The 19,474-nt window shown below is 40.1% G+C and overlaps 1 protein-coding gene across 4 annotated transcripts in view; it reads right to left on the bottom strand.

The window, feature by feature from the left end:
* Positions 1–13,608, bottom strand: part of psda (pleckstrin and Sec7 domain containing a) — a 34,893-nt gene extending 21,285 nt beyond the window's left edge. The window contains exons 1-7 of one of the 4 annotated variants that reach the window (XM_053232873.1): positions 13,421–13,608; positions 8,872–11,199; positions 8,615–8,726; positions 7,970–8,489; positions 7,366–7,809; positions 1,250–1,435; positions 968–1,048 (exon numbers count right to left, since the gene is read on the bottom strand). In XM_053232873.1, the coding sequence (XP_053088848.1) occupies positions 968–1,048; positions 1,250–1,435; positions 7,366–7,809; positions 7,970–8,489; positions 8,615–8,726; positions 8,872–11,064 (3,536 nt within the window). In that variant the 5' untranslated portion in view covers positions 11,065–11,199; positions 13,421–13,608. Of the gene's footprint in view, positions 1–967; positions 1,049–1,249; positions 1,436–2,749; positions 4,787–4,815; positions 5,439–7,365; positions 7,810–7,969; positions 8,490–8,614; positions 8,727–8,871; positions 12,542–13,420 lie in introns of those variants that run through there. The other 3 variants (XM_053232874.1, XM_053232875.1, XM_053232876.1) reach the window with 3 other exon arrangements.
* Positions 13,609–19,474: the final 5,866 nt, after the last annotated feature.

The following is a 19,474-nucleotide window of genomic DNA, read 5'->3' as shown; positions in this document are numbered from 1 at the left end:
AAAGGTCATTTATTATACTAACACTAGGTTTCAAAAATTAAGAAATACAAAGGAGGCAGAAAATGTGGTCATGTACAAGATCCATTCCACTACTTTTTGCACCCATTTGACAGTTTATTAGGTACACCTACATTCTTAGTAAAAAGGGTTCACTTGATAAATAAAGGTTCTTTGCTACTAGCAAAGGGTTCTACTTGGAACCCATTTTGATACAGAAAACTCCTGAGAGAGAAACCCTCTAAAGAGTCTATAAGCGTTCCCCGAGAGGGACAACTGAAGAATCCCAAGGGTTCGTAAATATCCTAAGTGATTAGCTTGCATCTAAACTCTTTTTTCTTTTTTGTCAGCAATACCTACCACATAGATCACGTTGAAATTATTACTGAATGTAGACTGTATCTTTAACTATGCATAACTTATCAGTCTCTCTTGCACCTGTCAGCTGAAGGTCCATTAATCCTGTACCTACACTCATTTTCCCTTTTTACCAGGTTTTCAATATTTTTATAGTAGATATTACTGACTGCAGTAATACCTACATAATTTCCTATGCACAGTCTGACTCTGCTCTGCCCATCAGTGGAAAGGAACTACCACTGGACCACCACTGACCAGATGTTATTAGAGTTGTGTGCATACTCAGCATAGCTGTAACACTGAAATCGTAGTAGATTTTTCAGTGGTATTAGTGTATCAGACAATTAGATGATCAGACAATCAGGTGATCCGCTTTCTAAATAGCCTCTAGCCCAGTGTATCACCCTATTCCCACTGCCACCGAGTTACTTTATTTGCAAATAGTCTCATTCAGGAACAGGAAGTTGACCCCAAGGCAGGAAAAATGACATATAGCTATTTTGTTTTTAATAATTTTACACAAATATCATAACTAATATATTCTACAATGACACATAAATGCATATTTTTATCTTTAAATGTAAATTAAAGTGCATGTGCATTCCCTTACCTCAGAGCCTGATCCACACTCATGCCTGCGAAGTTGAAATAACTCAGGTACTCCTCTGCCACCATCCTACTGAAATCATTACTACAGGCAAACAGAGGAAAACAAAAAGGATTGTGTGTAAAGCCTTGCGGATTTGCATTTGGGAATAAATCCAGTTTGGCATTTAACACTTATGTCCACATGATAATCAGCTGTGTATCTGAAACAAGAGGATCTAGCATCCACAAATAAAACACGTGTTTTTCAGAGGAGAGAGGAAGGAAAGAAGAAAGGGATGCTCACTTTTTGCTCAGATGCCTTGCGATGTCGGACCTCCTGAAGCCGTCCAGGTTGTAGAGGCGTTTGGCCAGCAGTTTGGCAGCCTGCAGGTCAGCCTTGCTACCATTGGCAATGTTGTCGTTGCTGCCCAGTGCCAAGCGCTGTGCCACCTCATGGTCAGATTGTAAGACAAGTCCTGATGCTCGTTCCCTGAGGATGAAAACAAAAACACTGTAACAGTAAGAACAAAGCAATGAAATTTGGTTTAATCTTGAACCAATTTTGAGGCTTATCCAAGAGGCTTCATCGGTTTTAGTGAAAAATAGTTTTCTATGCAAATGAGATTTGTGCAGGAAGTCTTTGGAAGAGCTGATACAACAAAAGCACAGACAACCGTCATACACACACACAGACATGCATGGACACACATACTTTGGGATCCTTTTTCCCCAGTGTTATTTAATGAAACAGCTATAGAAGCGTACAGGCTTATTTCATCAGAGGGTGTTTTTTATTTGGAGTTGTTTGCAGTAATCATCATCTGTTTGGCATCTAAACTCACCCACAAGGACACTCCTCTGCTCTCTGTCAGACTGCTAACTTACTGGTAAAAATGCAAATCACAAGAACCCATTATCTCTTAATTAGCAGCCATTTTAATAGACCTTTATGGCATTGCAAATAGGGTGTACTCCCACCTTGTACCCAATGTTCCCAGGATAGACTCCAGATCTATCATTTATCATATTTACCCTGACCAGGATAAAGCTCTTAGGCCTACTGAAGCTAAATAATTTAATGAATGTCCATGGCATCAAGCTTAGTGTCATAAAATAATTAATCAAAAATGACTAATAACACAATATACAGATAATACACAGCTCACTGACATAGGATGGAGCGGCAGAGGTGACATGGTGGTTATTTTTCGATAATTTCTCAAGATCTACTGCATGGCCAAGAAGTACTTAACTTGCGGCAATTGTTTAGTGAGACAGAGAAATCAGCTGGAATGGATATACCATTAGTTCCCATCACCTTAAGTGAATTCTAAAAGGGAACAGACTTTTTTGCCCGCCAAATATTTAACCTGAGGCCACGACATGTGTATCATGTATGAGGGTCCACGACATATTGAGTCATGGGCAAGTTACACAATTCATAGCCATGATTTTGGATACATGGCTCATGGCTACAACATTATAAATCATTGCTAAGAGATACTTAGTTTCTGGTCTCAAAATATTATCTCGTAGTCTCAATATATTATCTTTAGGCCTCATTATATTAATAAGCAGGCATACCGTATTAAAAAATAATCAGCATGTCACATAAGCAGCTTCATAACATACAGATATGTATAGAAGTGTTCAACTTTAGTGATTATGATGACTTCTACATGGACACACGCAATGTTTGAATACAAAATACATTTACAACAACTTTCTGTTACAATGGATCCATTATTACTTTTAAATAAAGTCAATGGACAAAAAATGAACAAACAAAACTTGGTCCCCTTACCTTAAAAACACCATCTCACCTCTGTGTGGTAACCTAAATGTGTCTCATATGTCTGTTGCTGCTTCTTTATTTACACAACCCTTAGCCATCAAGGCACAATACTTATGATCTGCTATTGGCCTATTTCTAACAGGATAATCCAGCATAAAGGCAGAAGAGGGAGGAGACTCTGAGAAGGAGAAGCAGAAACGGAGGGAGTAAGTTTGTTCTTAAAACAATGGGTATGTGGACCTCATTTAAAAGCAGACTGAAAATTCAGAAAAATACAAATCTCTCTGTCATAGCTCACAGCTAGGGTGTGGAGGCCACTCTAAATGAGGCACTAATAAGCAGACACTCCTGTTCTTTCTGTCAACTGGAATATCTGGACCTGTCCAGCTTATAATACCACAGTTTTCACAGTCGTCATTATATATAAATGATTCATCCCTTGCTAAAAATACCCAGAGCGTGTAGATTAACATTCCTAAACCAGTCAGAGAGTATTGTTTTGCACTAAATAACAGCATTATTAGTATGACTGTAGTGCAGCTGGTTTCCCTAAGACAGCAACCGGCCTACATATCCCCTCTCCTTAAGAAACGTCTCCTCCACAAGCACATTCCACAGTCACCCAGGAGCTCTTTACACACCCACACAAACTATGACCAGACTGAAAGCAGGTTTGTACTGTTCTAACATGATGTCAATAAAAAGGTGTAGGTGGCGTCATCTGAGTAGGAATTATTATTATTAGTTGCCAGTCTAGCTAGTATAGATCGGCTAGAGGGGCTAAGCCCTCCCTGTCTTTCAAGAAAAATAAATTTTAAAAATGATCTTCACATTTTAAAATATTTGACCCTTGTACAATCACTTTATCTGTCTTACAGCTTTTTGATCACATGGCAGTATATAACCTAATTTGCTGTTTGTAAATGGCTTGAAGTGGATTTTGTTAACTTGCATGGAGTCACACAAAGAAAAAATACACATAAGAAATAAAGGCTGGGGCTGATTGTACTGCAGATTCAATGAGCCTATAGTTGACAGACATGTCATGTGATTGTGGTTGGTGAAATGCCTCTTAGATTTTGTGCACATTAGGGCTAATCTATTTAAATTTGAGTTGCTGTCATATCCATAAGACGTCATCAGCAGTAACTGAGATTGTGCATGTGAAATACACTAGGGGGTGTAAATGTGAACATTAGAATTACAGGAGATATAGGAGGAGATATAAATATGGAGATATAAATAAGAGTTATAATAAATAAACAGAGTAAGCACACATCATCCAATCAAAGTACAAATTGCAAAAAAGAGACAAACTACAGGACCATAAGTTTTGTGTTCCTTTGTGTTCCACATGCAGCTGTTGCGGTCTATCTGGCTTTCAGTATGTGTGTGTTCTTGTCTGTAAGCATAAGACTTTTATGTGTAACAGTGATGACATTCCATAGGGTATAAGTCTCTACCATAATAGTGATAGCAAGGTAGTAAAATTAAAACCATTCTCTATTAAAGCACTGGTAAAGAAGTGACAAGGCACTAGTAAAAAGCCAATGCTTGCCAATGATTGCCCCAGATTTATACTGTAAATACTAGCATATTTAGAATCCTGTTGTGTTTCAGCAGTCCATGACTGAGGATTAAGCAAGCTGGAGATGAGAACATGGGTGGCTTAGGACAACCATTTTTTTCACAGGAGATTTTGTGTAGTAGTGTTTCTACAATAATTACAGATAGGTACCTAATAGCACTTTCATCTGTCAATGAAATCTGTTTGGCTAGTTTAACCCCAAGTGAAACCAATTCCTTTGGTTCATTTTCTATTGTGTCTGAATTTCCTTTCTGACCACACACCATCAAGTGGACCAGAAACAACAAAACATTGATGGAAGCAGGTGGGGCTAGAAATGTTGACTACTTGAAAAAATATTTCATTCATTAGCAACGGCAGCTTGCTCACAGGGGCACGTTGCACTAAGGCAAGGTGAAGTGCAGACAGCACTAGCATCTAGCAAACATCACATACACTTAATAACATCCTTCACAGTTCCTTCATCTCACACAGAACCTCTACTCACCGATAAACATCTGGCAAGGGAGCATACATGTAGTGATCATCCAAGGCTCCGCCTCCCCAGCAGAAAATATAGCGAGCCATATCATTAAAACCCCGCCTCCTGACATACAGCTTAAGCTCCTGGTGAGATCCTTAACCAGCACAGAGCTCAGAGGCCCTCATCCTCTCTTTGGCTTGTGATCCACACAAAAGCACTAATCTTGCAGTTTATTCTCAAAGTTAATCTCAAAGTTAATCTCAAAGTTTCATCCCCTTTTGCTCCTCCACTGTGGCTTTCTTGGTAGTTGAGCTGGTGTCTGGTCTCATCTTGAGTTCCTGTCTCATAATGTGCAAAGCTTTATCAATCCTTTTCGGACTGGAACAAATGATGCTCATCTGTTCTCTCTAACCTTCCTCTCTCTCTATCTGTCTATCTGAGTGTCTCTCTTCCTAGGCTGCTTTCTGCTTTTCAGCTTGCTTGCCTATATGCATGTATGTGTTCCTCTGCCTGTGTACTTCTCATCAGCTGGGCTATTTTCTGCTGCTGGATGTGATATGTGTTTCCTTTCACTATGCAACAACTCAACCCCTTTCCCTCCTTCTCTTCCTTTCTTTGTTACTGCCTCATGTCCCTCCCTCTACTCAGCCCCTTCTCACTCAACTTCTTTAGCAACCTTTGTCTCTGTAGAATCTGACCTGAATATGAGGAGCACTTACGACTGGGAGCAGAAACATGTTGGTCAAAACAGATGTATGACAACTGAAAGTAACCTAAATGAAAATAAATGATAGCTTCAGAGGTTGTGTCCAGTGTACTCTCTATTTAAAACCCTGAAATCACATGACCCTGGAAGCTAATCTCCCAATCTCCCTGGAGACCAAGTGGGCTTGGCTGAGCTCCAGGTCTCACTGGATGCCGGACAGGAAAAGGACCTCTATGGAGGAGCCAGGTGTCAAAGCAGATGGGGTCAGATCTCAGTTTTTCTTTGCAAATCATAAATAGTGGGAAGACACATGAAAGGGAAAGAAAAGTCACAAATTTAGCAATTCCTGCAGACCTCTTCTGCCTCCCTTAGGATATAACCCATACTGGCTGATCTGTACTCAACTCTCCCAAAGAAAAGGAAGTGGACTGTTTGTGAAACTGAAGACCTTTATTTCAGCAACACAAGCTTTGACCCCTTAAGGATCTTAAACTGATATTCCCATGGAAACTTTTCTATGTTGGATGGAATTTATAGCCAGACCACATCTGACTTTAGGGCACAGTAACTCTGCTGCATTCATTTTACAACTGTTGATGAGGATAAATATTACAGGTCACAGGAAATTTCATTTATTGGCACTGCACAATCATGTCACGTAAAAATAGCATAATTTATAGATAGCCTTGCAAGATTATTTCCTTCAGTAGCAATTCTCTTAGAGCCACATCACTCTTCCTACTGATCAAAATATCCTGATGCAATCTAGAGACATTACATTCTCCGACGTGTTTATACTTCCATCTGCTGGGCAACCCGGGCAAAAGCATGACTACAATATTATTAGTCTAGTAGCATGTATAAGGTTGTCACAAATCAAGACACACTGGAACTGGCATCATACACCGATGTCAGAAGTAACAAAGTACAATTACTATGTTACTGTACTTAAATCTGTTTTGTACATATCTGTACTTGACTTTTCTTTCACTTAATAATTTTGACTTTTACTTACTACATTTCAAAAAGAAAAACTCTCTACTTTCTACTCGCTACATTTTCACAGCACTACATCACTATATTTCTGTATAATCACATATTTGCAGTCATATCAGACAACTTAAAGTAATTGATCTAAATTCTTGTCAAACCTGAATTTGATAGATATGACAGCAAAAATGAGACCTAATACCCAAAACTCATAGGCAGAAATGTCAGCAGTCTCAGCATGTCATGAATAAATTCTGCAAAGGCATCATGCAATAAATGCATGATGCACTGCATGAAAGCAAAAACCTCCTGCTCGCATGACGTTTTTGTTCTGCATTCTGCGGGATCTCAGTTTCACATCCTCAGTCTCAACTAGATGCCTTGTGAATTTTCTGGCAAGTTTCCTAAAGAAAATTTTGCACCTCCTAATCATATCTTTATTTGTATCCATTTAGAATATGTTTCAATCCAAATAATGTATTTGTATACAGTTACATCCCAAGTAGAAGTACTATACTTGTTGAGATTATAAAACCCAAAAGTTATAATATTGTCAATGTTTTCATGTATAAGAAATGCTTGTAATAACTCTACTATTTTACTCAAAGAGTTGACCTTTGAGAACATACATTATCATAAAAAATAAGCAAATTATGGAAGCCATAAATGCTGTGTTCAAGCATTTGTCCTTTTGACACACACGCAAAATCATGTGAAATAATCAAAGTCATATCAAAGTCATAAACGCATTCAAGAGCATTTGGGATGTACACATTTCACAAACTGAGACAATGCATCGTTCCTGCACATAAATGATGCCAATGCTCTAATAAATGATTTACCATGCTTAGTAAACTGCACTCCAGTTTCTCACTGACCTTTGCGTAATTGCTATGTTAGACTCAGATGAAATGTGGTTCTCAGTGGGGACATTGTCTGTTAACTCACTCTCCTCTTCTGACATGTTCTGGTCTGCTCCAGCCAATGCCTCAGAAGTGCTAGGGGTCAAAAGGCTAGGAACTTTAGGCTGTCTCAGGGGAGCAAAGCTCAAATCTATGATTTGCTTGGCACTCTCACAGATCTGGTTCTGTATCTCAGGGGTCAATGTTGGGAGGTCGAAGGTAAAGATGGGTGGGCCACTGGAGGCCATGTCTACACTGTCCAGGCTGCTGTAAGAGGTGCCCTTGGCCCGGTGAGATTCCATAATGCTCTCAAAGTGACGACTGAAAGAGTCAAGGCCATCTGTGGAGATCCTGCTAGGACTTTCCACTGTTATGGGAGACTTTAGGGCAGTATGGCTGTCCAATAGGCAGTTCTGGGAACTATAGAAGGAAAGAGCAAAAGAAAAGATTTGGAAAAGGCCTTCGTAATTACAGGTACATTAACTTCTTGTAAAGATGAAACAAAACTGAAAATGCATTAAAAATGTACAGTAACTGAGTTTGATACTGTTTTGGAATTTTTGAATTCTTCTAATCTCACCCTTCAATCAAGCGGCTGAACACCTCATCTCCATCCTGCACAGCTTGCTGTCTCTTCCTGTCACAATGCATCCTCACACTGGCCCAGCTCACCATCTCTTCGTCATGCAGATGTTCCTCTTCCTCACTTGTCTGTGAACAAAACAGTCGCTCAAAAGGACTGCCACTGCTGGTGCCAGAGGTATCCAGTACACTACGGTTGCTACTGAATGCCGAATCCATTTCCTCCTGCTCAGCTAGTATAACTTCGTCGATGTCTGTCTCTCTATAACAACGCAGGGGAACTGCATCCAGGTCGGTTTCTGAGTATTTGATAGTGCGCCTAATGATGCCAGTCTTAGGGGATGAGCCCAGTGCTGAAGAAAGAGGTGGGTTGACTGGTTCCATGTCCACCTGTTGAACATCATGGCTGGAAGAATTCTGTATCTTGGATATTGGTCTGTCACTGGAATATGGTGCTGTGAACTCACGAGGAGAATCATTGGAGTAGCCACTGCAGGGTGCAATGGAGGAGACTGGAACTTGTTCAGAAATTGAGGAGAAAAAAGTCAAATAATTTGTCTAATAATATAATTACTTCTAGTAATCTTTAGGAATATTAGCAATTATCTTATACGTTATACTTGTGACTCTCTGTTGTTCTCACCAGTTACTCCATGGTGGTCTTCTAAAGGCTTCCCAAACAGGAACTCCCATTTGGCACGAGCAATCTTTTGACAGTGCAAAGAAGGACCTAGCAATGATGATCCACTGTCCAACTAGAACATACAATTAAATGAATTGGTACTGTCATCAACTTAAATTTCTGAAAGCTGGTTAGTCAATAATTGCCTTTTATCCTGTGCTGACATAAATAAAAAAATATGCATGATAATAGAGAGATACTATATAGTGTTATCTCACTTGTATGGCTGTGTTCCCTGTGCCAATGTTTCTCCAACTGGTCTGATTGGATGTCACTGGGGAAATGGAGTCTCTCTCAGGCTGAATGACCTCCACCAGACTGCCTGTAACTCCACTGGAACTTTGGGACAAAGCAGTGCTCTGCTCCCCATATGTCAGGCCTTCAACTCTTATCTCTTTTTGTGCTGGCACCATAGAAAGGGTCTCTTCAGAGCTAGGCACAGTTGAGTCATTTCTTCTCTCTTTGCTCAACATAACTAAGGGCATGCCTAATGAATTTTTAACTTCAGATGAGTTCTCCTTATTGGTGTTCTCCCTAACTCTTGAATATGGTTTTCTCAAGGTTGATTTGACTGGTATATTAGTGTTAAATTGTGTGCAGAGTCTCATATCTGGACTGTCTCTAAGACCACAGCCATACCCTGCATCATAGTGTCTGTCTTCTTGCCTCGGTAGGTTGTTGTCTCCTTTATGTTGGGGAGGTTGGTGTTGATATGAAACAGGACTGTTCTTCCCTGAAATTACTCTTCTCTCTTGTTGTGGCTCTTGGATTGCAGATGTAGACACTACACCAACTCGGTGCAAACTAGCACAAAGTGCAGGGGATCTGCTACCTCTATAGGACAAATGTGAGGAGGGCCAACCTGAAGAATACCTTGCCTGAACAGGATCCTGCTCCCAGTGTTGGTCCTGGGCAAAGACATTGTTCTCTGAGGAGGTTCTTGTGGAAAACTCTTCTGTAGACTGTTGTCCTGACCTTGTACTGTCTGACTTCACAGTATCTGATAGTGATGGGGTAGGGGAAGATGACTGCCTGTTTTCCAGATGTACGAACAGCTTTGTGGCTTCTTCTACTTGGTTAGGGGTCATTTCAGCTCTTGACGCAGACAAGATACTCTTCTCACCACTTAGTTTGTTGCCTCTGGAACCTGGCTGATTTGGTGAAGAGCTTAGGCTAAAATTAACCTTGTTGGTTTGCCAGGGACTTTGATTTGTTTTTTGACCTGCTGTCTGGTTGTGTGGTGGTTGAGTAATGGTCTTATTTGGAATTTCATGTTGAATAGCTGTGGGCCTGCTGGATGGCAAAATTGGGCTATGCCTATACCCTTGCCTCAGAGTCTCATCACTCTTCCACACTCGCTGGCTTGGAATTATTTGAGATTGGGCATTGGTAGAGCATTGGTAGGGCTGTCTAGCATCACGAGAGAGCTTGTGAGCTGCTAGATGTGCATTAGTAGGCAAAGTTCTGGCAATGCGTGGCACCACAGGAGATCCAGACCATGAATGGCAGCGGGACTGTTCTCTATGCAGAGTGGCGTAACTTCTGTCAGGATGGTTGGCAGTTGCCAGCTGGTGTCTGAGCTTTGGGGAACCAAACTCTTCCAAAGCATGATGGGTAGCATTTCTTGCAATTGAGTTTAACATGGCATGCTGGAGACTGGGGGTATCCTTTGGTTTGATCACTGAGGCTGTTAAGGTATTCTTTGAGTTGGAGTTACAAAAGATTTCCTTCCTGTTGACCCCTGCTGGGTCACTGAAATTTTCATTGAAGTGGAACGGGATCGTTTGATCATTAAAAGCTTTTCTGAATGGGTTCTCTGGCTCATTTTGGCACACTATGCTATGATGACCACCGACAGACTTGATGTTAGCTTTCTCAATATAGCTGTACGTAACAATTGATCGTTTTCCTTCGCCCAGTTGCCCATAGCTCTTTCGAGCACCACTGGGTGTAGGTGGGGCAGTAAAATGTCCACAAATTCTAGACTCCCTCCCACAGAATGGTTCACTCTCAGTGGAGCGAGTTCGCACCAGATTACCTGTACCTCCTTTAAGCTCCGGTTGAAGGGCAGAGAGTAATTTATATAGCTCAACAGGAGGCAAACTTTGTCCATGTTGAGAGGGTGTCTGTCCTTCTTCACCTGGATGGATTTGTAAGCTGACTGGATGTCTGGATGGAGATTTACTGGTGAAAAGGCCCTGTGTGCTGCTGCCCACTTTACGTAGATCCCCAGCTGGAGGCACTAAGCCACGCAGAGTATTCAGGGCTCCATGCTGAGACTGGGGGAAAAGGTCTGGACCATGTACCACAAGGGAGTGTGTCCCTTCTGTATTTTTCAACTCTTTTCCCTCTTCATCAGCCACAGATCTCACCTCCACATACAAGTGGAGAACTTTCCCTGAGTTTGCCATTATCCTTACCTGGAAACCTCATGGTCTGTCACTACCACATCATTTACACATGGCAACATTGCTGCTTTGGAGTGGGGTAAGTACCCTTAACACAGAAGGTACTGGGAAGTCATCACCATCATCCAAATCAACTGTCTGAGACAAAGCAATGCACACAATTAATATTTGAGCTACAACAATCTTTTTGTCACATTTTGTTAAATTTATGTTGGCAGTCTTACTGGAGCTTAATATTTTATCATAGTAATTAAAGCAACTTTCACATTATTCCTGCTGAAGATCAATAGAAATTTCTGTATATGCCTGTATGGTTACAAAGAGAGAACTATCAGTACTTAAAAAGATATCAACTCTTAAAAGAATAAATTGAGCCCACACCCCAGATTACAGAGAAGGTTTAGAAATGGATTTGACATGTTCTTAGAAGGTTAGGCTGTAAAGATACAAAAATATAGTTTCTTTAATGTTCTGAAAACATGAAGTGAAGATTTGCTCACACTGTTCTACACTATTGCTCATATAAGGTTCGCAGCTAAATTAAAAAGATTCCTGAAGCATTTGAGTTGGTGTAACCAAAGGTATGGTTATAAAGTTGGCTAAATTGACATGAATGAATTAACACTTCTATTCCAAGAAAGTACCTCTTGTCTTCTGTGTCTTCTTTCATGTTTTACTAACCTCCTCCAATAGGGTTTTGGCCTGATGGTATTCTTAGCCCCTGACCTACTAAACTAGTATGAGGAAATGTTTTGATAAAGATTACAATGCACTTCTTTGAGTCGTTCTGGGTAAGAGCATCTATGAAATGCTGTAAATGTAATTGTTCCAGGAAAAATACAGTAACATTCTGCTAACCTAAAACTGTTAGCTGGGACGCAACTGCATTGAGATCTAGCAACAAAGACATAATATATATCAAGTAATGCAATGCAGACAAATATGTCATATCTCACTTAAACACATTATTATTTGAATCCTCTGGAATTTAGACTATATACACTGACAATCAGATTCTGCATCTAATCCTTTGTAATTGAACTCTGCATTTGTGTTGGTGTGAGCAGTGCCATTTGAAAGTCATTGAATGGGTTACTAATAATACCAATCTACTAACATCAAACAAACATAGGATTCAGGGTTTGAGGGTGGTTTCACAGCTAAGCCTGGACATCTGCCATACTTTATGCAGAACCATTTAGGCTGCGCTGATACACTTAACAGCAGCCCCTGTGGGAAGAGAGGGAAGGGGAGTATGTCCTCTTTAGCAGTGCCCCACACACACCTATCTCAAACTGCCTCACACTTTCTTTCACCATCTGTGATATTATTGGGAACATTATATTCTACTTAGAAAGGTAATCCAGACCTCTCAAACATTAATTCACAGCACTCCCAAACCATCCACTTTTTCTGCAACTCAAATGCCAAGGTCACATCAACTTTACAGAATAGAGGTAGGACAAGCTAGGACACATAATGCCAAAAATAACTGTACTGCATCTTGATTACAACACTGTACAGCTCTTTGCCTGTGTCTTTGATTTCAGCCTGTTGAAACTTATTGCTGAATCACTGGCATCATATCCACCCTGTTGCTATACTATAGCAAAAATCTTTATAGGTCAACAACTTCATCTTATTGACAATTGTGCACGAGGCCCTTTAAAGTTGTAGTTGCATAGCTGCAACTCTATCCTCTCAGCAGGCACCAAGGTAACCTGTAACACCCTGAAATGGATGCCTCCTTAATTAAGTCACTGGATCAGATTTCTCACTGGAAAGAGTGTCGCTAAGAAACAATACAGCTTTCCTGGCATTATCACTGAACATAATATTTTGTCTGGAAAGTGCTGTGGCATACTGCATTTCAAAAATCAATAAGCTTATTAATTAATAATACCACTAACACTCACTGTACAAACCTTTCCTAAAGCATATTTTGTCCTCCAAAAACTACTTTTCCATTTGAACTAACTATAAGCAGCTATGGGGAATGAAAACACTAAAATAACAATGTACATATTGTAGTGCTGTAATCATCGACAAGGTTTATATTTGCCATAGTGTTGTAACTAGACTCATATCTCATTCTCTTTCATCAGTTTGTTATTAGCAGCAAACTATTTAATTTCAAAGCAACAGACTGCTTATCACCAATCATTCTTTGCCAGTCTGACCAAACAGAAAATAGACCTCATATCTCAGAGGCTATGCAGAATAATAGAGAGCTTCTCTGTAAACACATGCACTCCTTACACACGATTAAGCAGGACATTACCTACTTTTGCTAATAGGATTCCCCCACCCCCTCTCATCCATTCTGTTGTAGCTCTTACAGCACATCATGCAACTTTACCTTATGGCCATCCTCTGCTCCTATTTCCCTATTAGCCTCTTTCTCAGGAACAATGAAAAAACTTCAGGAATTCCACTGTTCACACAAAGAGTGTATCTGTGGTCACTGGTATTCTCCTCTCAAGAAACAGGTCCTGCAGGGTTTGGCGGCTCTCCCATACTGGATTAATGCAGCTTAGTTAGTCTCTTCTTCCTACTCCTCCTCCTCCCCTGCAACCTGTCTTACATCCAGCATTGCTCCTTCCTCTTCTCGCCTGTCGCTCAGACCCTTAAGGCCCACCCCTGGTGCAATAATTAAGCCAATCAGGAAAAGAGCTTTTGAGAGCGTGTGTGTGTGTGTGTGTGTGTGTGTGTGTGTTATTAAGCAGCACACTTATCTGCAACAGAATGATAGATGGCAATAAGTTCACTGTCCCAGAGGGGGGAAACAGGCAATAGCGAAGACCCTATCAATGAAAAGATTTAAAGTGGAAAGAGTAAAAAAAACAGACAAGAACCATGATTGTTTCATGAGAAACAGACTTCATGAGAAGCATGATACAGAAAGGTGAATCTCATGTTGGTGAGCTCATGCAGACACACTTTTCCCCAGCCTTTTCATCACTAGGGCTCTTACCAAGTACTAAAGTAGTCCCAAACCCTGCTCCTGGTCAGGACAACATTAAATATCCATATCAGATATAAATATACACAATCTATGGGGTTCATTATTTATATCAGTAAAATACTGGTGACAGAGTGGTGCAACGGGTAGCACTGCAGTCTCACAGCTGTAGGGTCCTCGGTTCAATCTTGTGCAGGGGATACTCTCTGTGTGGGGTTTTGCATTTTCTCCCAGCATCCATGTAGGTTTCCTCCAGGTTCTTCAGTTTCCTTCCAACGCCAGAAACATGCCAGTAGATGAACTGGTTAAGCAAAATTGACCAAGGCGTGAATGTGTGTGTGTGTGTGCATGGTGCGCTGTGATGGACCAACATCCCATCCAGGGTGTATATGCTCTGGATAAAGTGCTTAGTGAAGATGATTGAAAAAAAAAAGTTGCTTTGTGAGATCTCATACATTGGTTTTATCTTTTATGCTGGTATGCTGTCAGCATGGTATGGAAAAAAAAGAGAACAAATGCTTTGTCATAGCCTTATCACACTTTAAACCCTCATAAATGTAAATGCTCATGTGAATTCCATTCACAAAATTGAATAGCTGTGTTTTTACTGCAAATCCCAGCATCTCGATCAATATGACAAGCAGAATTACGCACTACACTATGGTCATCCGCTCAATTAATTCAGTGCGAGGCACCACTGGAGCTGACTGCATCATGAGTAGTCAATAAAAATGTTTTAAAAGGCTAAATAAATTATTTCTATTGAAATCTACTGTTCAAGATCATTATAGTCAGATGTCAGGGTAATGGCTCCTTTCTCTCTATCATACAAGCTATTGGTAAGAGACTGCAGGAGGAGCACACTGTGATTTAATGAAGGCAGCACACTGGCGTTGTGCCTGGCACCTTCAATAAAAATCTCCCTGGCTTCCTTGAAGAGGCTCATACTTAACAATGGTTAGAGCAGTTTATAGGCCTGCTGATGTCTGAGAACATAACCTACACTGCAGAGATAGAAGTCTGTATCAGTAAACAAACTACCAGGGAAGAACAATATAATTAGAAGATCTATTTTAAAATATATGTATTGAAATACTACTATGTGATTTGTATTGAACTGTATTTGTCCATAGGAACGCAGGGAGTAGCGCTGCTAACTCACACCTTCAGGTTCCTCAGTTTGATCCTGATCTCAGGTTAGGGTCTGTGTGAACTTTCTGTGTTTTCTGCCCATGTGGGATTCCCACCTCCCAGTAACATGGATTGCTGACTCTAAATTGCTCCTGGTGTGACTGTGTGACTGTGTGTGTGTGTGTGTGTGTGTGTGTGTGTGTGATGGACTGGTGTCTCATCCAGGGTGAATTCCTGCCTCGCACCCAGTGTTCCTGGGATAGACTCCGGATGCACCCTTAACTGGATAAAGCACTTAATGGAAATGAAGGAAGAATTCATGATAATGTGATATTTGCACATTTATTTTCATTAGATATACTGAAATGTAAGGTTTACTATAAAATTGGTAGTTTAACCACTGTCTAATCTGTAAATCCAAAAACAGCTCTTACAATTTTCTGTTGATATTTTCCCCTTTATGCTTTTAGTGGGTTGTCTATTTCCTCAATCTCAGAATAACACAAAACAAAGTTATTTTGTGCGTCTCAAAATGCAGCAACTGAGCGCCAGGCCATGATTTCTAATAGTATGTCTGTGTTTAAAAATACTTATTTTCAAAGCTCTCCTCATCTTCCCCACATACAGTAAAACACATTTAATGGACGTAAGCACATTTTGTGTAGTGTCTGCCTAATCTTACCTTTTTATGAAATATGGAAGTGCTGAGAATATAGAAAATAATAGTAAATAGAAAAATGTCACTTTACAAGAAAATGTTTGTCAAACAACAGCTTTACATTAGTGGTTCACTTGACAACAAATAATTTACATAGTTATGTTTTTTATTTCACCTAACAGTCAGTATCCAGGATACCTTCTTGTGCGCATGCGCACGCATGGTTGTCTAGGGGCATGTTGAAATGTTATATTAAAAAAAATATATAAATGAAAATATAACCTCAGCTCGTTTGCAACTGCTAATGTATTAAACCTGGGAGAAAGTGCGTTTCTCACTGGAAAAGCATTTAAGTTTATTTTAAATTTAAACGTTAAGTTATGTTCGTTTCTCAGGAACAGCAATGATGTTCCTGGGTCAATTTGACCCGGGGCATGTTTAAATATCCAAAGGTGTCATAAACCAAAAAATCTCAATAAACATTATTTATATCTCATTATTAACTCCATTACTAACCATTTCAATCAATATTTAGTGCAATGGTGTTCTTTACCTCTCATGGTTTAATGAGGATAATTTTTAAAACTTTTTTTTAATGTACATTGGAAAGACCCACATATAAAATACAACAGTTTTACATGACATTGATTTTTTTAAATTTTATTTTACATTTTGAAAGTTTTTCTTTTTATGGAGTGATGTAGATAAATTTACACGAGACACCTCTTCTGTTCAGGGTCAAATTGACCCGCTGACTTAAAATCAAGACAAATGAGTCATGAGGATTTGTATTGAAAGTAACCTTTATTTAAGCACTGTTTTTGAACCAGAAATGAACAAAATAACAAAACAACAAAATAAGATGTTTATGTATGGTATGTATGTGTCTGTGAGTCTCCACTGCACACATGTGACAAGTCGTCACATTGTGATAGTAAACACTATGCAATGTTTAGAACCAGAAATACATAAAAATGAATAGGTGGAAATGAACAAGGTGCATGTGTGTGCATCTATACAGCACATGAGGGACATGTCATCACAGTGTGCTTTGTGCAAATGAATTTTGCACATTTCACACAGGTCATGCTCATCTTGACATCATCAGATGGCTTGCCCAGCTCCTTGCCTTCCCCAGCTCCTCAAGGAAGATGCGCCTCTTGTACAGCTTTGACACATTCCACTCGTTTTTCGTCCAAATGACGAATGCGTTGTAGGGTGATACATCAATCATGTTGTAAAAGATGACCAGCGGCCAGTGCGCAGTCATTCGCTTGGTGCTATAGGAACCCGTGACTTTGTCCAAGTTGTCCACCCCACCTTTGGTGGCATTGTAGTGTAGAATCATACTTGGTTTCTGGTCCTCTCGTGTGCTGATTTCAGCATTTTTGTGCAAAGTGCTCATGAGCACAACATTTTTCCCCTTTTTGGGGCACTAGGGCTGTCATGTCTGTGAAGGCAAACATGGAAGACTGAGGGGCCCTGTTCTTGGTTGCCAGCAGCTCAGCAGGGAGTTCAGCCCTGTTTTTTCGGACCGTTCCGACCATTGTGAGCTTTCTCTTTAGAAGCTCCTGACCCAAGTTGTAGCTTGTGAAAAAATTGTCACAGGTTATGTTGTGCCCCCTAAGACCATGTGCCAGATCAAGCACGACCCTCATACCCTGATTCTTCTCTGGGGCTCCTCCAATCGGCTTTCCAGTGTAAACCTGCATGTTCAATGCATAGCTGGTGTTTGCATCACATGCTGCCCAGATTTTTATACCATATTTAGCTGGTTTGGAAGGCATATATTGCCTAAATGGGCAGCGACCTCTGAATGCCACTAGCCTTTCATCCACTGTGACATTAGGGCCTGGGTTATAGAGTAGTGGAAGTCACTAGGATGGCAGTGAGTCACACGAGTCACTGCCATCCTAGTGGGCCCTGGCACTGTCTTTATTATGTTTTCTGCAGACAGTTTTGCCTGCTGTGTATTTGGGAATGAAGACCACTGTATTTCACCATTTTTTGATGTGAATGTCTTGCTTGGAGGAATATGAATAGCAGTTTCCTCATCTGGTTCATAATCAGAATCATCAGATTCAGAATTGACCTCAAGATGGTCCTCATCTTCAGACACATCCTCCTCTATTTCACTTTCATGATCAAGGATGAGTTTCAGAGCCTCCAGGTCTGCCATCTTTTTACCTCTGCTGCTCATTTTGTAAATCTTCAGACAGAGAGTATATCATATGTAGCTGCAGAGTGTAATGTTGGTAGGACTCCCTTGCAGAGAAGCTTTATATGTTTTGCCCCTCCCCTGCTGAGTGTCCACTCAATGTGGGTGGAGTTTGCCCACGGGAACAGAAAAGGTTCCCGTCAAAAGTCATAACGACACCTGCATTCTCGCACTTTCAGATGAGGTCAAGAGAATAGGGAAAGAGTGTGTGTGTGTGTGTGTGTGTGTGTGAGTGTGTGTGAGAGAGAGAGAGAGAGAGAGAGAGAGACTGGGGTGAAAAATGTCTCACAGCTGTAAAGAAATAAATAGTATTTGACACTTCTGCCCCTTTTAGCCTCCACTTTCACTGTGAAACTGACCGGAACAGTATCTCTGTAATATAAACATGCAGGGGCAAATATGTGAAATGAACCATTTTCATTTTATATGTAGATTACACTTATTAAGCTAAGCAGAAGAAGTTTCATACTGAAAAAATACTTTTAACTATTATTTTTAGATTTTTAAACTTTAAAATGGGTCAATTTGACCCGCAACATAACAAAACTACACTTGGCTGAATAACCTGCATTACCTTTATCCATGTTAGCGTGAGGAGTTCAATCTCTGTGAACTACACCAACCTGCACCCACAGAGCTGCCTGACTGCACCAACCACCCGGGGCTAACGAGAAAAACTTCACGTCTCGCGAGATTTCTGATGATGGGTTGCCAGATTGTAGGAAACTCACAACTGAGATGGATTTTAAATTAACACTTAAAATTCTTCATTTTCTCGATCCACGAGGCAGCATCAAGAACTTTTCAACAAGACGTAAGGTTAATATATACAATACACACATTGTATGAATTACAGTAGCTCAGTGTTGCTTACAGCTGCTTTAACGAGCTCTACAGTCTGAAAAACAGCGCCACCCAGTGGTTACAAATGGTATTTATTTGAGGTACGTAACTACAGCTAAGGCTTGTCCTAGTATTCTAAGTTTAAATTGTAATTTCCATGGATTTAGATAAGAAATTAATACTTAGAAATAAACATTTGCACACTGTGATTATAGAACTATTGTTCCTGTTTTACTTACCAGTTTGCATTATGGTAAGAGGTATTAAAACCTACAGTATAGTTGCGATAAACAGTCCTTTGCTCGCAGCCTCTCTCTCTCTCTCTGTCTTTTATTTACAGAAAAACTGTAAAGTGTAAACATCTCTGTCATTAAGATTTTGAAACTTTGACTGTTACACTCACAACCGAGACTCCTTCCATAAATAGTAAATAAGGGGCTCTTAACAAAAGCGTCACTATATCAACGATTATATGTTTTATGCTGTTAGACAACACATTGTTATAAATCCATTTAGTATTAGTCTTAGATTATGTACAAATCCCTGTGTATGAACTGTTACTATAGAAACTATAACATTAGAACAAGCATATTAATATTAA

The sequence above is a fragment of the Pangasianodon hypophthalmus genome, chromosome 3, assembly GCF_027358585.1.
Source record: "Pangasianodon hypophthalmus isolate fPanHyp1 chromosome 3, fPanHyp1.pri, whole genome shotgun sequence".
NCBI classification, from domain to species: domain Eukaryota; kingdom Metazoa; phylum Chordata; class Actinopteri; order Siluriformes; family Pangasiidae; genus Pangasianodon; species Pangasianodon hypophthalmus.
The sequence above is the reverse complement of the archived record's forward strand: the minus strand, read 5'-3'. Positions and strand labels throughout refer to the sequence as shown.